This window comes from Mytilus californianus, unplaced genomic scaffold (genome assembly GCF_021869535.1).
Source record: "Mytilus californianus isolate M0D057914Y unplaced genomic scaffold, xbMytCali1.0.p SCAF_1, whole genome shotgun sequence".
Taxonomy (NCBI): Eukaryota; Metazoa; Mollusca; class Bivalvia; order Mytilida; family Mytilidae; genus Mytilus; species Mytilus californianus.
The window spans coordinates 57,444,399-57,468,118 of record NW_026262581.1 but is presented as its reverse complement, the minus strand read 5'-3'; the positions used below and the strand labels follow the sequence as shown (position 1 = coordinate 57,468,118).

The 23,720-nt window shown below is 31.4% G+C and overlaps 1 protein-coding gene across 1 annotated transcript; it reads left to right on the top strand.

Annotated features, from left to right (window-relative positions):
- The first annotated feature begins 4,715 nt into the window (after positions 1-4,715).
- Positions 4,716-23,513, top strand: LOC127722015 (uncharacterized). The gene is made up of 11 exons (XM_052228876.1): positions 4,716-5,069; positions 10,245-10,322; positions 10,975-11,034; positions 13,235-13,433; positions 14,309-14,413; positions 15,454-15,760; positions 16,409-16,530; positions 17,635-17,764; positions 18,915-19,070; positions 20,328-20,447; positions 21,976-23,513. The coding sequence occupies exons 2-11, from the start codon at positions 10,265-10,267 to the stop codon at positions 22,639-22,641; spliced, it is 1,923 nt and encodes a 640-aa protein (XP_052084836.1). The 5' UTR covers positions 4,716-5,069; positions 10,245-10,264; the 3' UTR covers positions 22,642-23,513.
- Positions 23,514-23,720: the final 207 nt, after the last annotated feature.

The window sequence follows — 23,720 nt, the reverse complement described above, 5'->3', positions numbered from 1 at the left end:
GGCTGGTTAGTATCTGTAGAAAGTTGCGAAAAACGTACTAGGTAATTGAAAAATAAAAAAAATAGAATTTAGTTTTGACGAATATATATAAAATTAAAATTTAGTTCCCAAGAGTTTTTAGATTACTGTTAAACAGTTATAATTGCCAATTTTTACCTCAATTGCGTAGTAGTACAAAATAATGTACACTACAGCTGAAATTGAAAAGGAAGATATACTGATGTGGGTAGAGAATTACTCGAAGGCAGTGGGTTGAAAACGAATATCACTTTGTATTAGTATGCCCTTGTCTATAGATGAATTTGGTCGTAGCATTTGTCGAAATTGAATTGTCCCTATATTACAGTATTTATTTAAGTTAACGTCTGATTAACTTTAAAAACAAACACATTCATTATTTTAAAGAAATTGTGTAATTACATAAAATTCGCATGGTCATTCAGATCTCATATTGTTACTCGAACTGATTTGTTTTCTTTTTATGTCTTTTTGTATTGCTCTCTACTTTTTATCATTTGTCATGTTGTAAAAGTTCGTTGCTTAAGCATAATGCTTTCTCCAATAACTCAAAAATATTTTGTAAACATTCCTATTATTGGTGCATACAATATTATTTCATTATTATTAGTATATGTATGTATCCTACAAGCTGTATTGCTTTTGGAATAAAGTATTATTAATGTTAAAAAATATATCATTCACTACCACTCCCCTACTAAAGAGTTATGAAACAAGGTTAAAACACCGTCTCCACTCAACACCCTTGAGACCTATACGGTCTCTTAAAATACAGCAAATATACATTTCTTATGTTACTTTATATTAATAAGAAATTTCCGACACTTTTCCCAACATGCACTACACTATATTCTTTTTGTCAAATTTTCTTACTGATAAATAGATATATAAAAAGACGTGACATGAGTGCCAATGAGACAACTCTCCATCCAAGTCACAATTTGTATATAAAGTTTTTAAGTTTTTTATTATATATGTCTTTATTCTCATAAAGCCAATGCATGACATAAGTACAGAGATAACAACAATAACTATTACAATATATACAAAACAAGGAGAGAGGTTACAAAAGTCACTAGCCAGGAGGACAAACAAAAGAATTAATATTTTTAATAAATGAACAAAGCTTCTTCAGGACTGGTTTTCGTGTATTCGACATCAGTTGTCGTTGCACAAAATAGGAGGATAAATACTTTATACGTTTTTGATCGGAAAAAAGTACATTCAAATATATAGTGATATTCGTCTCCAAATGGTTGATTATTATATTGATGGCAAACACGGTTTTCTCTTAATACGTTTTGCCACCTTCCTGTTTCAATCGGCAATGCCAATTTGTTATTAGTCGTTCGAAATAGACAAAGATCAACGGTATCTTTCAAGTCCAAAATATTGAAATATTCCTCAAATTCCCACTATATTTTTGTAGTTAATAGCTTTAAATGAATTATGGATAAGCGAATTCCAATTCTGACGAAACTGGTTTAACAATCTTTGCTTTATAACAGCTTTTAACCAATCTTTATTTATGAAATTTTGTGTTTCCCTTATATATAACAAACCACAATCTTGAAATATTTTTTTGACAAATATAATCCATTTAGTCTGCATGTTATAATGAGCATTCATATGGCGAGAAAGTTGATACAATATAAAGGAAAACTTTTCTTGTTTGCCGGATATCAAATTTGCCCAAAATTATACTGCTCGAACTTTTATATCTATGTTTGATCGGATGGCGACCTAGTTCCCCGTAAACCATATAAATTTGGGTTTGAGGATTTCAGATTTAAAAGTAATTTTCAGAATTTTAAATGTATCTTTTCTAATATCTCATCATTACTAAAACCTCATACTTCGCACCCATGGGCTTGATAATGTTGTAAAAAAAATCAAGCTTACATTTTACAGAAAGCTGATACATCCTTCCCATTTTCAGGACTTCGTACATGGCTTTTAAGGCCTTATCGGATAAATGTTTTTTTGGTTTTTTTTTTGTCATATTATAATTCCCTGTTTTAGTAAAAACAATTCCAAAATAGTTAAACTGCTTTACTATCTCAATGTAAAAGTGAACGATTATAGGTTTAAGTACGGTCTTCAAAACGGAGCATTAATTATAGTGTATGGAATTATTCATTTGGCTCTTTTTATACCTATTTGTACATAAACTTTTTACAATTTATTATTATTTTATTTTTATTATTATTATTTTTAAATGACTATTGTATCTCTCATTTTACTTTTCATAACTTAGCTGACACTGTTTATGATTACACAAGGATGTAAAGAACACCTGCATGTGGATTATCCATTTAGAGTTAAATTTAAGCAACATCACAGAAGTTGTTCTAACTGTTCCTGTAATAAAAATGACACTATTTTCTTACATCTATTTTATTTTCACACCTCTCAGTCGTTCCGTTAATACACATGGTTGTAAAAGTACACCTGTGACGTGACAGAGGTGTGAAAATTTTAATCTGGTAATTGAGATTAAATATTGATAAAGATACAAAGGTAATAAAAATACATAAAACCTTTTTGATAATATGTCAAATTCATTTGTCAGAAAAAAGAAACACAGTATAAATCTTTTTTTTCTTTCGGAAATTACACTAGTAAATTCTGGCAAGAATTGAAAGGGAAAAACATTGTATATTTTTTTTACAACTTTATAACTTTCTCATTCTATATTCCTTATAAAATTTTGAGTAAATTGGTTTCTATTTTCCCCTTTTTACCTCAATAGACGATGTCTTTGATCACCCCTTGAGTGATTTATATTAATTTTGCATAGTCTGAAGTTCCCTTTTGTTGTATTTTCAAAAATTAAGTACAAATAATTGTATTTGAAACAGTTTCCTTGTTTTTAAAGACTGGCTTTATCAACACTGATAATTAATTGTAAAGAAAACATCTCTGTTAATGCCATGCAAGCGCAATCAAGTCCTCATTATACAATTAGTTATTATTTGTGGAATTGAAATTTTGACAAACAATTTATGCTACTTTTTTCTTCTTCTGTAAAGTCTCAGTTTATTTTTAAGTTCATGGTTTGCAATATTTCAAAATATATGTATAATAACAATAAAATCTTCGATAATTCATAATCTAAAAAATGATGTAACCTTGTGCATATCCATACCGATTTTCGTTTCGTAAATCTTCAATTTAGTATTTATTTTTTTTTCGTATGAAATGACTGTTTTCTCCATTATATACACAATTTTAAGTCCTTTGTTCTCTTATAAAACTCCTTTGTGCTCCTTTCACAAAGAATGTCCTTTGTGGTGTTTTTAGAGACCGCATCTAAAATATTGTGTAGATATTTTAAGCGACTTTGATATGTAGGCATGCATAAAAATGGAAATAAATCATGTGAATTTGGGTTGTTTTCCGCTAATTCCTGGAAAAAATTGTATTTTCATTTCGATAATGAGCGAACCTGTAGATATCTGACAACATTTTAAACCAGCAAAATTTGTGAGAATTCCCTTTTAAACTGAATATATTTTGTTATCAATGTATGAGTAATTTTGAAGGACTCATATGAAATTTTTATATGAATTTGTCTCTTTGACATATTCCCAATTTCCATTCTCAATTTCCGCCCGTTACATACTACTACAAGTAAAAAAAGGGAGATTTAAAGATTTTTCCTTTAGGTTAGGGACTGCACAGTCGGCTTTGGCTTACGCCTTTTTGAGTATTAAAACAAGGATTTGTATAAAATACCAATGATTTGTGTAGTGAGTCTCGCTATACAAATCCTTGGTGGTACTTTACAAAACCTTGGTTCAAATAATTCATCTTTTATGAGACTACCATTACACATGTGATATTATCTTATCTATTATGATCTTAACAGAGTCAATGTTATTTTAGATTCGTCTTGTAGTTGTGGTGCTAAGTGTGAATATTCATATCACTTCTCTTTTTTGTCCTAATTATGCGAATATAAGAACCAAATTATTAAATACTCTGAACTGGTTACAAGAGAATTCTCAACTTAAGAACTTCTTAACCTCCGGTGATACGTCTTTAACTACTGTTGAACTGAAAGAATTGTGAAGAATGTATATGAAATTATGAAAGAGTCTAAGAGGTTTCTAATTGTGTAATATAGCACACTTAAGTGCAAATACATGCATAGGGTGTACAACCATTCACATCATCACACATATTTTTTTCACAGTTCTAATATATATATATATTATAATGTATTGTTTGCATGCATGCTTTGTAAATATTCTATTGTTATAATTGTTCATGGGAGAAGTCTATATATAAGTTTGATTAACTTGTGTCTCATCCCTTTTGTATATATAAGCAAATAAAATATGTTAAACTAATTAGTCTCAGATCTTTTTAATACCCCTTTACAGTACGGTAATTTTTAATGTGATTTGAGAAATAAATATAAAATAAATTTGTACATCGATCGGAGCAATTAAAATTAAATAAAACAAAATATTTGATATAAAGTAAACAAAGTTTTATTGTGATGAAATTCCGAGCAAAATCTGTTCTTTGTTTTGATTTTAGTGAGAAGCGCATCCTTGATTTTTTTTTACGAAAATAACCGAAAATAACGATTCCCCCCAAATAAGGGACGACATCAAAAGTTCAATGTAGGATAAAAAAAAACTTAATTCACATAGTTTTTTCACTGACCCCCCCCCCCCCCCCCCCCCCCCTCCCCCTCTTAACTTAATTTGGGAAAAATTGATTGACCAATATGGATATATGTAAAATCGATTTTGGATAAACAAAACTTGCAGCAATTTTAACCCCCCACCCCCAAACTATTTGATTTAAGTTTTTTTATCCTACATTGATCTTTTGATGTCATCCCTAAGAATGAAAATAAAGTTAAAATTTTAATCGGCTAACCTCGGGGGACTCCGCTTCTCTCAGTCTATAGTGTTAGATGGAGGTACGGAATCGGCCGAGTTGTGACGAACGATTTCTGATCCTGTTTGGGTAGCGAGATTTCAGCGAGATCACAACATCATTGCCGCCATATTTGAAAGAAATTTTCCAAACGGGTAGGTTCATCACATAATATTACATTTATACTTATTACTATAGTTGTATATCAAACGCCCATTCAATTCAATTGGTAAATGGGTTTAAAAATGCATTCGGGCCAGCAAAAAATAATCTTCACAGGGCAATTATTTCAAAAGAGTCTTAAGGTTCATCATAACAAATGGACAAAAATGGCTGTATTTACACCTCAAAAACTACTCTGTGTACAGACTTACCTGTCCAGTTTGGAAAGTTTTAAGGCCTGGCATCCACTAGATATATAAATGTTAAATGCATTTTGTGTTTCAGAAAGATGAAATCTTTTTTGGATTTTGATGGCCATTTTTTTTCCTTTCTGCAGGTGTAAAAATGAACTAAGTTGGGATAAAACTTTGAGATGCTCCCTCTCAGGTAAAAACTGTATTGTATTGTATTGATTGTCCTTGATTGACAAGGACAATAGACAGACAATAGGTATCTACACAACTATAGGTGAGTTAAAGGGTTTAACTGAGTGGACAGTATCAAAGCAATTCAGGTGTTTGTTTATTTTTACACCTTCTGTAGAAAGGACAAAAAATGCCCATCAAAATCCAAAAGTGATTATATCTTTCTGAAACAAAAAATGCATTTAACTTTTATATATCTAGTGGATGCCAGGCCTTAAAACTTTCCAAACTGGACAGGTAAGTCTGTACACAGAGTAGTTTTTAAGGTGTAAATACAGCCATTTTTGTCCATTTGTTATGATGAACCTTAACTTAAAATTTTCGTAAGCTGTCGCAATGTCGGGCCTGTTCTGTACCGTAGTACACAGGTGCTCGCATCATAGTCCGCTATTAACACAATGTATAACGCATACCAGTCGACTGGCATATATAAATCCGCCCCAAAACATCTATGATACGCGCCCCTGTGTTCTATACAAAAGTTTATCACGAAGACTGTTACTGTTCTTAGAAGTCAGATGCGGATACTGATTTTTGAAAAGGACTCAGGGCCCCTAATCAGGCAAGTTGGACATTTAAAAAGGTTATGCATTTATGATAACCATATATGAAGCTCTAAAAAAATGAAAACAACAGATTATACAGGGTTCTCACTCAGCCTAAGGTTTACGCGAGTCCATGAGTCCTGGACCACAGGCACAAGACGTTCTGTCAAAAGTACTAAAATGTAGGAAATGGGAAGAAAATAGTCCATATATATAAAAAAAATAGCATACACTATTTTCTTCCCATTGCCCATATTTTATTTCAATTGAAAGAACGTCTGATGCCTGTTCCTGCACTGATCAAAATCTGTCTAGACTCATCATTTTCAAAACTTTTGAGTCCAAAGATGCATCCTTATAAAAAATGAGGCTATAATTTAATATAATGATGTAAAATGACTTCTAACTGCCAACAGCCACATTATTTAGACTCTGGTGGATAGTTATCAGACTGTTATCTCATTGGCAATCATGTAACCACATCTCCTTATTTTAGTAGAATGTAGGACAGAAAGTCACAGAACAAAAAGTCACAGACAAAAAGTCACAGGACAAAAAGTCACAATTCAGTTTTGAGATTATTTTTCTTTAAACAAGAAAACACTAATTTAAAAAATTTAATTTTTGTTTTTTCTTGAACTATTATATATGAAGCAACTTTGTAATTAAAATTTATTCAATAAATATCAATAATGATCAAATAATTGTTATGAAATCAAAATGTCAAAGTGGCTTGGTACTTAAATGGCTTCATTGTGCCAAGTAATATATCCTTTGCATGATTAAAATTTAATAAATTTTCATTTATCAAGGCTTATGAACAATTTCCTAAACTTAAAAATGAATATATGTAATAAAAAGAAAATATTTCAAGATCTTTCTCTTATATTTTCAAACAATTGTCAACAAATTATTTGTGACTTTTTGTCCTATCAAATTTGTGACTTTATGTCCTGTGACTTTTTGTCCTGTGACATTCTGTCCGTTTACCTTTTAGTACGGGTTAATTATTTGAAATAAATGACTCACAAACATTAAATCATTTGAAAAAAAGATAATTCTGCAATAATTTATGTTGTTATTTAAAGATTTCAGTTTATATATAATTAAGGACTATGTGGGGTATAAGAGCTTGCTTACTGCAAGCCGCTCTTCATCATCATTTTGTTAAATAATTCTACAAAGAAGGGGTTAGTCTGTTAATGTATCCTTGACTAAGAATAATGAAATTGCAAGAAACAAATTCACATATTACTTTGAATATTGTAGATCGTTTAAGGTAGTCTTGAGCTATTTCTTTATACAAAAGAAACAACAAGTATATAAATATAGTCATGTTACACTACTGTCCCAGGTTAGGGGGAGGGTTGGGATCCCGCTAATATGTTTAACCCTGCCACATTCTGTATGTATGTGTCTGTCCCAAGTCAGGAGCCTGTAATTCAGTGGTTGTCGCTTGTTGATGTGTTACATATTTGTCTTTTGTTCATATTAACTATTAGTCAATAAAATTTATGGTAGAAAACTTTCATTTGAGACAATTTATTGAATTGTGGTGAATTTATGCACTTTTTGTCGAGCCTGCGACTTTTGTTGCAGAAAGCTCGACATAGGGATAGTGATCCGGCGACGGCATTCACTAACTTCTTAAAAGCTTTATATTTTAGAAGGTGGAAGACCTGGATGCTTCATACTTTGCATATAGATGCCTTATGTTAGGAAGTTTCCGTCTGTCACATGTCCATTGTCCTTGACCTCATTTTCATGGTTCAGTGACTACTTGAAAATTTTTTTTTTTATAATGTTAATTTCTCTCTTATTATGAGTAATAGGATAACTATATTTGGTATGTGCGTACCTTGCAAGGTCCTCATGCCCGTCAGACAGTTTTCACTTGACCTCGACCTCATTTCATGGATCAGTGAACAAGGTTAAGATTTCGCAGTCAAGTCCATATCTCAGATACTATAAGCAATAGGTATAGTATATTTGGTGTATTGAAGGATCGTAAGGTGAACATGTCCAACTGGTAGGTGTCATTTGACCTTGACCTCATTTTCATGGTTCAGTGGTTATAGTTAAGTTTTTGTGTTTTGGTCTGTTTTTCTTATACTGTAAGCAATATGTCTAACTATATTTGGTGTATGGAATAATTGTAAGGTGTACATGTCCAACTGGCAGGTGTTATCTGACCTTGACCTCATTTTCATGGTTCACTCAGTGGTCAAAGTTAAGTTTTTGAGTTTTGGTTTTTTTTTTAATACTAAATGCAAAAGGTCAACTATATTTGGTGTATGGAAATATTTTATGATGCACATGTCAGTCTTGCAGGCTTTATTTGACCTTGACCTCATTTTCACGGTTCATTGCTCAGTGTTAAGTTTTTGTGTTTTGGTCTGTTTTTCTTAAACTATAAGCAATAGGTCACCTATATTTTTTGTATGGAAGGATTGTAAGGTGTATATGTCTGTCTGGAAGGTATCATCTGACCTTGACCTCATTTTGTTGGTTCATTGGTCAATGTTAGCTTTCATGGTTAAGTTTGTTTCTTAGATACTATAAGAAATAGGTCAACTATATTTAATGCATAGGTTGATTGTAAGGTGTACATGTCTGTCTGGCATGGTTCATCTGACCTTGACCTCATTTTCATGGATCATTGGTCAATGTTTAGTTTTCTTGGTTAAGTCTGTTTCTTAGAAACTGTAAGCAATAGGTCAACTATATTTTGTGTATTGAATGATTGTAAGGTTGATAGTAAAGCTTTATATTAAGGACTATCAACATAATATCAATGGTTATTAAAGAAGGCGAGACATTTCAGCATGTGCACTCTTGTTACCATAAGCTATGCTATCTGCCAAATACATAGAATGACGCAATGACATAACATGTAAATCAAATAATTTAATAAAATCTTCACAACGACAATTTTTTTTGTAGTAAACAACCTATGTTTTAATTAATTGCCTATAGCGCCCTTTGTGCTTTGATAATTTAATACTAAGGAAGTTGGAATACCCAAAGTGAACTACATGTATTTACCTTTGACAGAAAAAAACCAAATGAAACCTTATCAATTACTGGTATAATTGCATGTATAAAGTTGACCATGCTGAGACGATCATATGGAATTATATAAAAAATTTAATTTGAATCAACAGTATTTGTAGATTTTTATGTTTAGTATTGTCAGTTTTGGTTGAGACTATAGTATTATTAAAGAAAATTATTTTTGGAAGAAAAAAACATGTCGGAAGCAATAATGTGACAGAACAGACTGGGTTGGTGTGGGCTGCTTTCATGGGAATTCAATAAAAATAAAATTGAGAATTGAAATGAGGAATATGTCAAAGAGACAACAACCCGACCAAAGAGCAGATTACAGCTGAAGGCCACCAATGGGTCTTCAATGCAGCAAGAAAATCCCGCACCCGGAGGTGGTCCTTAGCTACCTTTTATGCATCTTCCACCTCAGAGCTATCAGCTCTTTGATTCAAAAATATAATAAAAAGTATGGGTCACCAGACTTTTTTTCACGCTACAGGTTGTGCAAAGTTGTCAGATTTTGTATAGATTCTGCATGGAAAATCCAATTTTGTGTGATAAAAAGAAAACTACACCATAGAAGTTTAAGATAAAATGTGAGAAGATAGACTTATAACATGCTTTCAGATAAGAAAAAGAAAAAATAGGGTCACCAAACTTGTTTTCTTGCTACATATCATGCATATTAAAATAGGTAATTTCACAACACTTTCTATTATAAAATTACTTTATCTGAGTTTTCTCCCCTACTATCTTAGTTATCTCTCCTTATTTGTCAAAGTTGAAAAAAATGAATCAAACACAGATATTGAAATATGGTGTTTTTTTTAGAAATTACAGCTGTAAATATGATAAAATACATAATTTTCATATTTACATTAAAAGTCTAACACATGAATTACATACTACATTCAAAATTAGCACATTTCATTAAAGATCTAGACCACTTGTTATCTGCTACTTCAAAATCCAAGATGGAGGAAGACACCAGAGCCACCTTAAATAACATTCTATAATAAAATCATCCAAGATACTGTATCATTTGAGAGCAACACCTTACAGTACTGTTCATCTTGTTAATCATGGAAATATGTCTCATTATCCCAATATAGTTGTTTGAGAGTACCATATATATTTTCTTTATTTTCAGCTTTCTAATGAATTTATGCCATGAAGCGTGTAAAAGTTACTACATTTAAACAGTTAGAGTCTGCTGATCATGTTGAAGGTATGATTATGTTTCTTGTTGATACCCTGCTCTTAGTCTAGAATAAGGGCTATTTTGTAATAACTGTCTATTCAGCTCATTTGTATGTTCAATAGATATTTTCATCACACTTTTCGTAGAAACTACCGAACAGAATGCCTTCATACATAGTTGACAAACTTGACAGTAGTGAGTTTTAATATGTGAACACTTCAAATTTGTCATATACAGATATTCTGTTTACTAATACATTGACATTTTGATTTATTGTATGAACTAGAAATTTTCTACACACTTTTCTTTTAAAACTTCAAATCAGAATGTCTATATTTGTTCAGCAGATCAATAATGATGAGTTGTTGTGTTCTCCTGCTTTTTGGATGTCAGACATCAAGTTCCTGTGTTCATATATTTTGATTTAAAAGTGGGGATATACTTTTATGTGTTGGACAATTTTTTTCTCGTGACAAATATCTATTTTCAGCTTTATTCTATTAGAAAAAAAGTATTCTATAACATACATGTATATGAAGAAGACTTATTTGTTAAAACAAGAAGTTGAAAGACCGCACCAAATTAATTACTTGTCCTTTGGACTCCTACTATAGAATAAGAGGAGTGAACATGAATAATTTTATTTATCTTGCATGACATAATTATTGTTGTTTTGTAGATAGTGACACCGAATTTGAAGATGACTACATTGATGTTAGAAATGCAAAGCGCAAAATAGGTAAGAACAAAGAAGTATTTAAGATATTTATATATTATGTATATCACATGTATCATGTATGTTTAAGACATGAAGCTTGGACAGAAGCCTGACAGTATTTTCTAAGTTAGAGGGAAATTGGAAAAACTATTTCATCTCATTTTCCATGTTTAATGGATAATAGGACATTTTTTTCTGTATTTAACATTGATATGTATACGGTATTATTTAAGTTTTTCAACACCAATAACCATTATGAGATTTTATGAAACTTTGACAGATGCTTCCTTGTGATCAAAAGATTGAATCAAGAACGATATTTTTAAATTATTTTGTTCACAGACCACTGAACATAAGTCTTATTAGAAAATGATAGTGCTAGTGGGGCATCCATGTACTACGGACACACTAATATATTGACTTCTTTATTAATACCTTTTCCTAAACAATAAGAAATGTTTTAATCAGCATAAGTTTATCCCAGTGTAAAACATTTCTTTCTGGCATGTCTAGTAAATGTATTTAATTTGATAAAATAGTTTTATTATTCATATATATTTTAATTTTTTGCATTTAATTATTTGTTTTGATTTTTAATCAAACAATTTTAACAGTATTCTATGTATATGCTGACTTGTATGCCGAAATCTATTTGTTTAATGTACTGAAGGCTTATTAACCATGTGAAACGATAAGGGGTCAATTAAAAAAAATCAATAATCTACTATCAGGACAATGAAATCTCAACAGACATGACAGATCAATCAGTTTACAAGTCTGTAGTATAATAGTCCCAGTGTCAAAAAATAAAAGTTTTTTATATTGTCATTGATTAAAAGATTTAGCATATATATATATATGTATCAATGAGACTTCACTATTTTTGTCGAGCCTGTGACTTTTGTCGCTGAAAGCTCGACATAGGGATAGTGATCCGGCGGCAGCGTTAGCTAACTTCTTAAAAGCTTTATATTTTATAAGCTAGAAGACCTGGATGCTTCATACTTTGTATATAGATGCCTTATGTTACGAAGTTTCCGTCTGTCATATGTCCATTGTCCTTGACCTCATTTTCATGGTTCAGTGACTACTTGAAAAAAAAGTCAACATTTTTTGTAATGTTAATTTCTTTCTTATTATGAGTAATAGGATAACTATATTTAGTATATGCGTACCTTGCAAGGTCCTCATGCCCGTCAGACAATTTTCAATTGACCTCAACCTCATTTCATGGATCAGTGAACAAGGTTAAGTTTTCGAGGTCAAGTCCGTTTATCAGATACTATAAGTAGTAGGTCTACTATATTTGGTATATGGAATTATTGTAAGGTGTACATGACCAACTGGTAGGTGTCATCTGACCTTGACCTCATTTTCATGGTTCAGTGGTCAAAGTTAATTTTTTGCGTTTTGGTCTTTTTTTAATACTATATGCAATAGGTCAACTATATTTGGTGTATGGAAATATTTTAGTGTCAGTCTCGCAGGTTTTATTTGACCTTGACCTCATTTTCATGGTTCATTTCTCAGTGTTAAGTTTTTGTGTTTTGGTCTGTTTTTCTTCAACTATAAGCAATAGATCAACTATATTTGTTGTATGGAAGGATTGTAAGGTGTATATGTCTGTCTGGCAGGTATCATCTGACCTTGACCTCATTTTCATGGTTCATTGGTCAATGTTAAGTTTTCATGGTTAAGTTTGTTTCTTAGATACTATAAGCAATAGGTCAACTATATTTAATGCAATTGATTGTAAGGTGTACATGTCTGTCTGGCATGGTGCATCTGACCTTGACCTCATTTTCATGGTTCATTGGTCAATGTTCAGTTTTCTTGGTTAAGACTGTTTCTTAGAAACTATAAGCAATAGGTCAACTATGTTTGGTTTATTGAATGATTGTAAGGTGTACATGTATTTCTCGTTTGGTTTATCTGACCTTGACCTCATTTTATTGGATCATGTTAAGTTTATGTGTTACTTGTAGTAAAGCTTTATATTTAGGACTATCAACATAAAATCAATGGTTAGAAAAGAAGGCGAGACATTTCAGCGTGAGCACTCTTGTTCCCATTTAGACCAGGAGATATCTTAAACAGTCTGTTCCCCTAATCTTTGTCATGTTTTTAAAAAGAAAAGAGTGGCAAGTGGTTTTTTTTAGAATGTAAGGCTCTGATATTTCTCCTGAATACTTGTATTTTTATTTATTCTTTTTAATTTTAGCCAGGAAACGTGAAAAAACATCAAATGTATTAAAAGATAAGGAGACAGACTTCAATGTTATTTGCAACCTTGTGAATTCGCCATGCTGTGAGAAAAAATGTTTAAGCACCAGTAATGTTCAGACAATTCAGACCTGTAGAGCTATGTTCTATAAAAAGACACAAGAAGAACAGTCAGATTTCATTGAAAGAAACATAAGGTATATTTATATATGAATAGATTTTTATTTACTACAAGAGTGTTTTAATGATCTTGACTGGCTATACAGCCTTCGCAGAGTCAGTAAAAGAATATATATATATATGGCAAATACGTGTACATTCGCATACTGATATGCATTTGTACATGTTTCTGTTGATTAAAGCTGCCTTAACTTAATTACAAGAAGTCTAATAAAACTTGATTTAAAGTAATTTAAAAAAAAAACATTTTGTTGGGGTTTTTTTCCCCAACAAAGATAGATGAGCTCTGATGTTAATTTTCTTTAAAAAAATTTGTCTCATGATACATGTATACAAATAACATGAAATCTTTTATAAATTTTACTCGTTTCTTTCAAATCAGATGAAAAAGAAAAAAGAGAATCTTTGGTTCTTGAGCCTCCTAATGGGGTTTTTGATAATGTGATTTTATAGTGAATATTTGATTACCAGACCAAATATTTCATGATTATTTGATTAGTTGATTATCTAGGACTGTATTTTTGATTATTTGATTATCTTGTTTAAAAAAATAATTAATGATTATAAGATTATATTGGCAAAAGATTTGTGATTATGCGATTACTTGGACACCCCCATGAAGGGCCTCATTCTTATTGACCAATTTTATAAGACTTAATCTATAACCAAATGGACATGTGTTATGAAAATGTTGAAGATAGGTAAAAATTCACTTCTCATGAAAAGTTTTAAACATTCAAAAACCATTTGGTAAAAATATGTTATATTGTTGGTGTAGTACCTTTGACATAGATACCATATCTTAACACCAGTTCGTAAAACCTAAACTGTAAAACGTGTGGTCTTGAGATCTACTTTTTTCAAATGTTTTTTTTTTTAATTATGTACACAGGTGCAATGATGCCAGTTTAGAAGACAAACAGTTGACTTTTGTGCTGACTGGTAGGAGAGTATGTGAATATGCATGGAGGATTGTGTATGGCATAAAAAGGAGGAGGTATAATACCTTAAAAGTATAAATAAATTAGTTCATGGGCTACACATCCTTATGACAGCAACCCAACATCAAAGTAGTGAGGGGGCCTCGGTGGTTTGTGATCTTAGTAGTTACTACTGTAATCACTAGCCAGTCAACACTGAGGTTGTGAGTTAGAACCCCGCTTGTGCGGGTGTGCTTGACTCCAATCTTAATTGACTAGGATTGTCAGTTTTCCTATCAAAGGTCGGTTGTTTTATTTGGGCGCTACTGCTTCCTCCACCAATAAAAACTGGCTGCCACAAGATTACCCAAAAGGGGTGCTTCTAAGTGACGTTAAAAACACAAAAAATCAAAATCAATTCAAATCAAAAGTAGTGATCCCACATTCTGTTGTAGTCTACCTGGTTAATTTTTAATGTATATATATACATTTGTTTTAAAATACCAATCAAACAGCTATCCATGAGGAGGTTGTAAGCAACTACATGTCACTGTTAGGTCTTTAACAATGAAAATCCCATATTGTATAGTAAACTATTTATGCTCACAGAACGGGAAGCGATTCAATTGAGAAATCAAATAGCCAGATATATGCTAAAACCACCATCAAAATAAGATATGACAGACAGCAAGGAACAACCATTAATTTACAGGGTCCTAGGGACAGGCCCATAAAGTATGTGGCGGGGTTTAACATATATCCAAACAGATGAACACTCTTCTTATACATGTTATATTCAGTCTGTGGCTTAGTTTTTTTTAGACATAAAAAACTTCTAAAGGTCAATTGCTATGTAATTTATGAAACTTTGACAGTCTCAAAACAGCATCTGTAGAATTATTTGTTTGAATCAAGTCTAGGGTGGTTTCTTTAACAATTTACTTGATTTGTGTACATTTTTCACAGATAAAACAAATTGAAAAATGATTTTTATGACAAAAAAACACATTTCCTTAAAAGGATTTTTAAAATTGATGTCAAATAATCCGAGAAAATAAAACCACATAAATTAGTAGTGGTATCAGCCTGTTATATTTTTTACATTTTTAAATTTCAGGTATTACTACATGAAAAAGAAATGTAGGTCTACTAATGAAGATTTAGACAATTCTGACAAAAGATGTAGCCAACAATACAAGAGTCGCCAGTACCTTGAAGCAAAGAGTTTTGTTACAGGTCTATGCAAGAGATATGGTGATGATCAGCCTGATATTCTGGAAATACATTTGCCATCATGTCTCTCTATACTACAAGTTTGGACAGATTACAAATCTTCCTGTGAGAATTTAGGATCACCCTATTTATCATACCAGAGGTTCTATGGAATGTGGATTGAAGAGTTTCCTCATGTTAAGATTCCAAAGGTTTGTATGGAGTAATATTCAGAACAAAGGTGTTGGTTTATGAACATGATGAAGGGATAAAATAATATGCAGATGTCTAAATTATAACTGAAAAGTAGGAAATCATCACAGTCTGACACATCTTGACAGTTATGATGCCAATGCACATAAAACATATGCTATCAACTGTATTTTACAAAGCTGTTTAATATGTACAAAATATATGTTTTGGTAAAGTCATGACAAACATCAATTTTTTTTCAATAATTATGTGTAAAATTGTCAATTATGTCAAAGTCAACATATATATGCATGTTTATGACATAAAAATTACTTTCTGCACTTTATGTTAAATAAAGGTCATGTTGTATGACACATGAATGATGAGACAACTATCCTATAGAGTCCAATTGACATGGATTTAAGCAACTAAAGGTCACATTGGACCTTCAAAATGAAACTAAACTATATTTCAATCTTTTATTAATAAAAAAATGAAATTTATGTTGCAAGTCTTTAATAATTCATTGGTATGACAGTGACTTTATATATCATACCTCCTGCTTTATGTCACATAATTAATCCCTTCGTCATATTAAAAAATGTTCAGTCATGCATAAATTAAGAAACATTCATAGAATTAAATAGATGTAATCTTTTTGTTTATAGTATCAGAAGCTCAGCAAATGTAATGAGTGCGTAATCTTTAAAGAGACCATCAGCAAAAAACTGACAAAGATCGATTTGGGAGAGCTGAAGGACAAGAGAAGAGCACACTTGCTTCTTCAAGAGTAAGAATTTTATCCACTCTTAAAAATGATTTTTTTTGTACTTTTCATGATTGATGCAAATACATCTACATTATTAGCTCAACTGCAAGTACTGAACCAAATTAACCAAACTCTGCAACAATCTTCTTAGGTTTTTAGTATACAAAAAAGGTGGCCTATGACCATGACTGCCAACCAAAATTGCCAACATAGCTAAAAATAGAACAGTGGGGGTTAAATGCAAATTTGTCTGATTATCTTGAAAGCTGCTATAATTGGGGAAAACATGATGAGAGAGATGTTATGTTGTGATCTGCCCATTTATACAAAACCCTCAGTTGACTTGTTATGGAGTTATTGCTCTTGGTTATTTTTTTTACTGTTTTTATAAAAAAGAAGATGTGGTATTGATTGCCAATGATACAACTCTCCACTAGAGACCAAATGACACAGAAATTAACAACTTTAGGGACACCAACTGCTTTTAACAATGAGCAGATCCCATACAGCATAGTCAGCTATAAAAAGGCCCCCAAATGACACATGTAAAACAATTCAAACAAGAAAACTAATGGCCTAATTTATGCACAAAAGAATGAACAAAAAACAGATAATGGAACACAGTAACAAACAACAATTAATTTGACTATTATCTTGAAAATTATGAAAGATAGATAGACACTTAAAAAAGCCAATATGATATGAGTAAGTAGTCTTAAATTAAGATTTTTTTTACCCTTTTTGGTGTTTGGGCAAAAACTCAAGAAGATAGAGAGAAACTATAAACAAAAACAATATCAATGATACAATATCAGCAAAAATAAGATAATTGTCATAAATTCTATTCTGGTCTCCAATGTTTGTGAGTGTCCATAATTGAAGATGCAAATAGACCTTGGTGAGCGACACAGGCTCTTTAGTTAGTTAAGTCACTACTGTGCACAAGTACAAAGAAAGTTTATTCTTCCTAACATCACTAAACCATGATGTTGGGCAATGAAACCATTTATGATTACTCACCACTTCTAGAAAATGTGTTGGTTGTAGGGAAGTCATGGTCATGGAATTACCACAACTATTAATCATTTGTGAGTGTAATGTATATATTTTTGATTTTTTTTTCAGAATCTGCAGGGAAAAATATTATAAACACATAAAGAAATCCAAAGAACATCCAAGCATGTACACTTCTGTTATCATTGACAATATGGATCAGTCCAAAACCAATCTACCAAGGTTTCCATTACATTTTAAGGTGAGTTTGTTTTGGAAGGGCATATTTTTATTATAAGGGTTATATTTAGAACATGATATTTCAATGCAATAATCAATTTCAATGTTGAAAGCAGGCTCGCAGTGTTAGATTCATCTTATTTGTAAAATTATAAAATGAAAACAACAAAAAAGGTCCATTTTTATGCCCCATTTATGGGCATTATGTTTTCTGGTCTGTGCGTCTGTTTTTTTGTCCGTCCGTCTGTCCCGCTACAGGTTAAAGTTTTTCGTCAAGTTAGTTTTTGATGAAGTTGAAGTCCAATCAACTTGAAACTTAGTACACATGTTCCTTATGATATGATCTTTCTAATTTTCAAATTAGAGTTTTGACCCCAATTTCACGGTCCACTGAACATAGAAAATGATAGTGCGATATGGGAATCTGTGTACTATGGACACATTCTTGTTTGGTATATCATTTGAATGTTCTATTTTGCTATGAATGTCTAGGAAATTACACATAATCGTGAAGATCTAAGTGGTGTTAGCATCTGCAATTAATAGAATTTGGTCTGGTCAAACTCCTAACCTTTCTCTGTATTGAATTGTATCTTGCACTATATTTACATTGTAATTAAATGATTGATTAACTTAACGCAAAGCAGCAATCATATGAACTAACAGGATGTGTAGTGAAAATGACTTCTTGCAGTATTTATTTTCTTTTAGCATTTTATATGAGACAAATATTTTACCATTCTAGATAAGAAGGGGGCTTTATTGGTAGCACCTAGTCTATCTGTTGGTACAACACTTTCATCCAACTTTTCAAGAAACTACTATTAAAATAAAATGACCTCATATTTGCTATTTGGTCAACAGCTTGACAGTGATGACATGTGATATAAAAAAGAATCTGGAGATTTGTCAGATACCTAACTCTTGTTTGCAATTACTTTGAATTTTTCAATATTGGAAGGAATTCAACTTTTTTTGTCATATTTTTCTCAGAAACTACTGAAATCAATGACTTTATTTGGTCAGCCGCTCAACATAGATGAGTTAAGCATGTTAAGAGTGCACCTTCAGATAAGTCATATAACTACTTCCTGTTAGCCAATATTTTGAATTATGATTGCATTCTTGTTTAAGTTATGAGCACATGTTTTTAAACTTTTTTTTTTTTTCAGAATGAAACAACACTTGAAAAAATGCACCACCATGTTACAGGTGTTTTATGTCATGGATTAAATAAGGCATATACATTTACATGGACAGATCAGTTTTCCTCTGATTGCAATATCACCTTGAATTGTTTGATGTCTGTGTTGGGCGATGTAGCAACAGTAAGTATCTATTATCAAGTTTAAAGTGAAACAATTAACTAAAGTTCTCATGCAAGAGAATACTGTGGATTCATTTATTTTCGTGGGTATCAATTTTCGTGGATTGAGGAAAACTTGCATTTTCCTGGATATTTAATTTCGTGGTTTTGCCATACCTTGGATACAAAGCCTAAAGAAAATTTGTAATTCATTGCCCATTTGAATTCGTGGTTTACCAGTATCAACGAAAGCCACGAAAATTGGTATCCAACGAATAATAATTAATCCACAGTAACACATTTTCATTTATTTTACAATTTATGCAACAACAAGAAAGTCTAAGTGTATAGAAGCCACTTCTAGTCCATTAATTTTAAACATCAAAGATATGAAAGTTAAGAGATGTGGTATGACTGCCAATTAGACATATCTCCAAAGATTTCACATGACACAGACACTGAAAAATTACAGATTAATCTAAGCTAGCATTACTATTCAATTAGAAATAATAATTGGACAGGGTTGCATATAAAAAAAGTAAGAACGATGGGTTTGGTTGCCAATGAACTAATTATGCATAGAGACAATGTTGTAGACTATTGCAGGTCAAAGTATGGCCGTCTACAGTGAGCAAAACCCATACCCTATACTAAGCTAAAACGCCAAGTGTTGACAAAATGGAAAACAAATTCAAAACTGATTTTTAGAAAAAAAACATATTTCATGGCTTATTTTGTTTTTACATGTGCACTAGACCGCCATGTTATTCTTGTTTGATAATGAGGTTAATTTTCACATTCCCATTTCTGAATATATATAATAAAGAGCCTAGGTGGTCGAGTGGTCTAGTGCGTCGTTCACAGTACAATATGATTTGGTGCCACGATATCTCAGTAGCATGAGTTCGAAATCCCAGCAAGGGAATATATATATATATAAATGCATGAACATTATTTATTTTGCTTTTTACCAAAAATGTAATGGAAATATAAGCAATAATCTGTAATTTTTCAAAGAAATGTGAGAAGTTTATAAAAGTTGGGAACAAATTGCGCTTCTCATGATAAGAGATGAAAATGAAACAATTTATTCATGCAGTTTTATCGGTGAACAAACTTCTTTTCTCAAAAATAAGCTTTGACTTAAATACTTTTATGACTAAAATACTTCATATGCTAGAAAAATATATTATGTTTGGTATAATAGGGTTGGATAACTTTTAACTGTGATGATATGATGTATAATATGTAAAGCTGATTCCCTTTTTTTTCTTTTTAGGAAAATGGTGGTTTACCTCCTACACTATATATTCAAGCTGATAATTCCCCAAAAGACAACAAAAATAAATATGTGATAATGTTCCTAGCAATGTTGGTGAAAATGGAAATTGTAAAAAAGGTAATTTAATTTTTTTGCATTTATTTAATTTATTGATAGATGGAGTTACCATGGTAATAAAATTTAGTATTTGAAACTTTTATTGGAATTTGTTAGCATACATGCATTTTTGTTATCCTTACTTCAAATCACAAGGGCATAAATTCAGACATAACAGCATGCAATACATTTTTAGTTCCAATATTTGTTTGTTGCAAATTAAAACTCTTTTTTGCTATAACATAAAATTGAGAATGGAAATGGGGAATGTGTCAAAGAGACAACAACCCTACCAAAGAGCAGATATATATGTCATGTATATATCATGTATGTGCTTGTCATTTCATCAACAATAACAAAAAATCACTAACTTATGAAAAGAAAAGAGAAAATGTTTCATAAAACAAAACAAAAGTGCATGTTGTAGTCACAGATTCCAAAAAATACATTTAAGGCAATCACTTAAAGGGGTGAAACCCAGCTAATTCATTTTCACTGATTTGACTCAAATTTTCATGTTTGATTTCTAACATAATAAAATGAATATCCAAATTGTAAAAAAATCTAGAATTTTTTATGTATGGACTGATAATATGTATCTTCATGATGTGTGTATTTTTGTCTAGAGTCAACTTATTTATCATCTATTCGTAGCTAAGTGGCACTTCCTTGGGAAACTAGTCAATTTTAAAAATTGTCAGTAAAATTCAGAGATGCCAATAATTACGATTTTCAGTCATTGAAGTTATTTCATGACTATAATGAATATTAACCATATTCTGCTTTTTGTTGTTCAGTTTATTTTTTGTGTTGAACTACTACATTTGGTGAATGGAATGATTTTTATGTGTACATATCCAGGTACCATCTGACTTTGACGTCATTTTCATGGTTCACTAGTTAAAAGTTTAGTTTGTGTGTTATAGTCTGTTTTTCCAATACTGTATGCAATAGGTCAACTATATTAGGTGTATAGAAATATTTCCAGTGTAGATACCTGTCCAGCAAGTTTTATTGACCTCCACCTCATTTTTATGGTTCATTGCTCAATGCTAAGTTTTTGTGTTTTGGTCTGTTTTTCTAAAACTATAAGCAGTAAGTCACTTATACTAATATTTGGTTTATGGAATGATTGTAAGATGTTTATATGTATATAGATATAAGAAGATGTGGTATGAATGCCAATGAGACAACTCTCCATTCAAGTCACAATTAGTAAAAGTAAACCATTATAGGTCAAAGTACGGTCTTCAACACAGAGCCTACCGACCGTGTGAGGGCTGTATAGCAAGTCAAGGTCGTTAATACTTCCATTATCATCATCAGAGCCTTGTTAATGATGATACATGTAATAATGCTTCATATTTAGGGCTATCAAAATAAATTCCATGGTCAGTAAAGCAGGCAATACATTCAGTATGTTGACTATTATTATTATTAATGTGCACCAAAAAGTATTGGCACTTATGAAATTTTAGTTGAACAATGTGAGATTTGGAATTGAAGCTTTAATAACTTATTACAAATCTATATCTTTTTTTTTTTACAGATAAAGCTGACATTCCTCATGGTGGGTCACACCCATGAGGATGTTGATCAGTTATTCAGTAGGATTTCTGTTAAAGCTTCAAAAGAAAAGACAACAACCATCCCAAGCCTTTTGGATCTGATCAAAAGGTCTTACACACCACAACCTATTGCAAAGCATGTAGAATCACTGTATGATTTCCGGGATCAGATGGCATATCCATCCAGTCTAGCTGGAATCAAAAGTCAGCACGTATTCAAATTGACAAAGGATGGAGACAAAGTTTTCTTGGCCATGAAAGAATGGCCATTGGAGTCAGCACCATACAAAACATTGGAGCTGACTAATATATTACAGAATCTCGACATGCCGAGGAAGGTGGAACCAAACATGGAAAAGATTGGTGGTATCATACAGTTGATGAGACGAGATCTTCCAAAATGGGTTCAAAATGGAAAGTTAAACAGAGAAGATGAACTTTGGTGGATCAGCTACCTATCTACCCTCGAGAAAACAAGACGCCCTGCACCAAAGACTCCTTTGCCACAAAATATGGGACGTTACAAGAAACCACAACATGAACAACCAGCTATGGAAGGTAATTTGTTGGCTGCGATCAACAACCATATCCAGACTTTTGAGAGAAACACCGCAGTTAGGATTGTTACACACCGACCACGGGTTTAAGTCCTCAAAACTAATTCTATTTTGTATATTTTGTATATTTTGTATATATATTTACCTCCTAGGAACATTTGATAGATAATCTTCTTATGTCATATGAGCACCAAATTTTGTGTCTATAAATGAAATGACTTCTGTATGTTTGTTTCAAAGATTAATTCGTAGAAACTTGTAGCTGCTGTCCTTTAGTGAAGACAGTTCAGCATTTTATAAGCATGATAAGTGACAACATGTTTAAGCAGTTGACTGTATGAAACTAAATATCATTCACATTAATGTACAGTACTGTAGTTTGCAATTGTTGTATGGAATTTTGATTCATGATTATTTTGAAAACTAAGTGTTTTTGTATAGCAGTGCTATATCTTTAATGTTCACAAATGTACAAATGTTAATATAAAAAACTAATTTGTAAATAATATTTCAATTGCTACAGTAAGTGTTTTGACAAGTTAAGTCAATGTTAGTATTATTTATTTTTAAAATTTTGAAAAGTTATTTGTATTCTGAAAGTAGATTGGGTAAGTGTCAATTTTCTGGCTAAAAGCTTTTTAAGTTGCTGATTAAAACATATTGAAATTAGCCTGTTTTAATTGGTAGGGAAAAAGTAAGAGAATTTGTGAGAATTGTAATAAGATTTAGTAGTCCGAGCCTTATTGAACCTTCTCTTTTGTACAAGATGAGAAATGGAAATCTTCAATTGAAATGTATGCATGTAACATTGTAGACAATAGAACATACTTTTCTTACATGTATTTCTTTTATTAGTCATGCTTTTTTGCATTGAAGTATTGACATTTAATGAAAATATATATATCTGAGATAATTTACCTGTGTAAAAAACAACTTTCAAATAGAAAGAAATGTGTTTATATGTATATTTTGCATAGTTCTTTTGTAAATACAAAATAAATATGTTATGTCAAAAACAATTGTCTTTTTTATTATTTGTTTGTCTTAATATAATAGAATAGGTTTTAATTTATAGTTTGTAAAAGTTTCTAGGTTGGCCTTTCATCAACTTACTGGTCCTTCATTTTCAATTTATGACCAATGAACCTCATTGTGCTATAGCTTGTGTA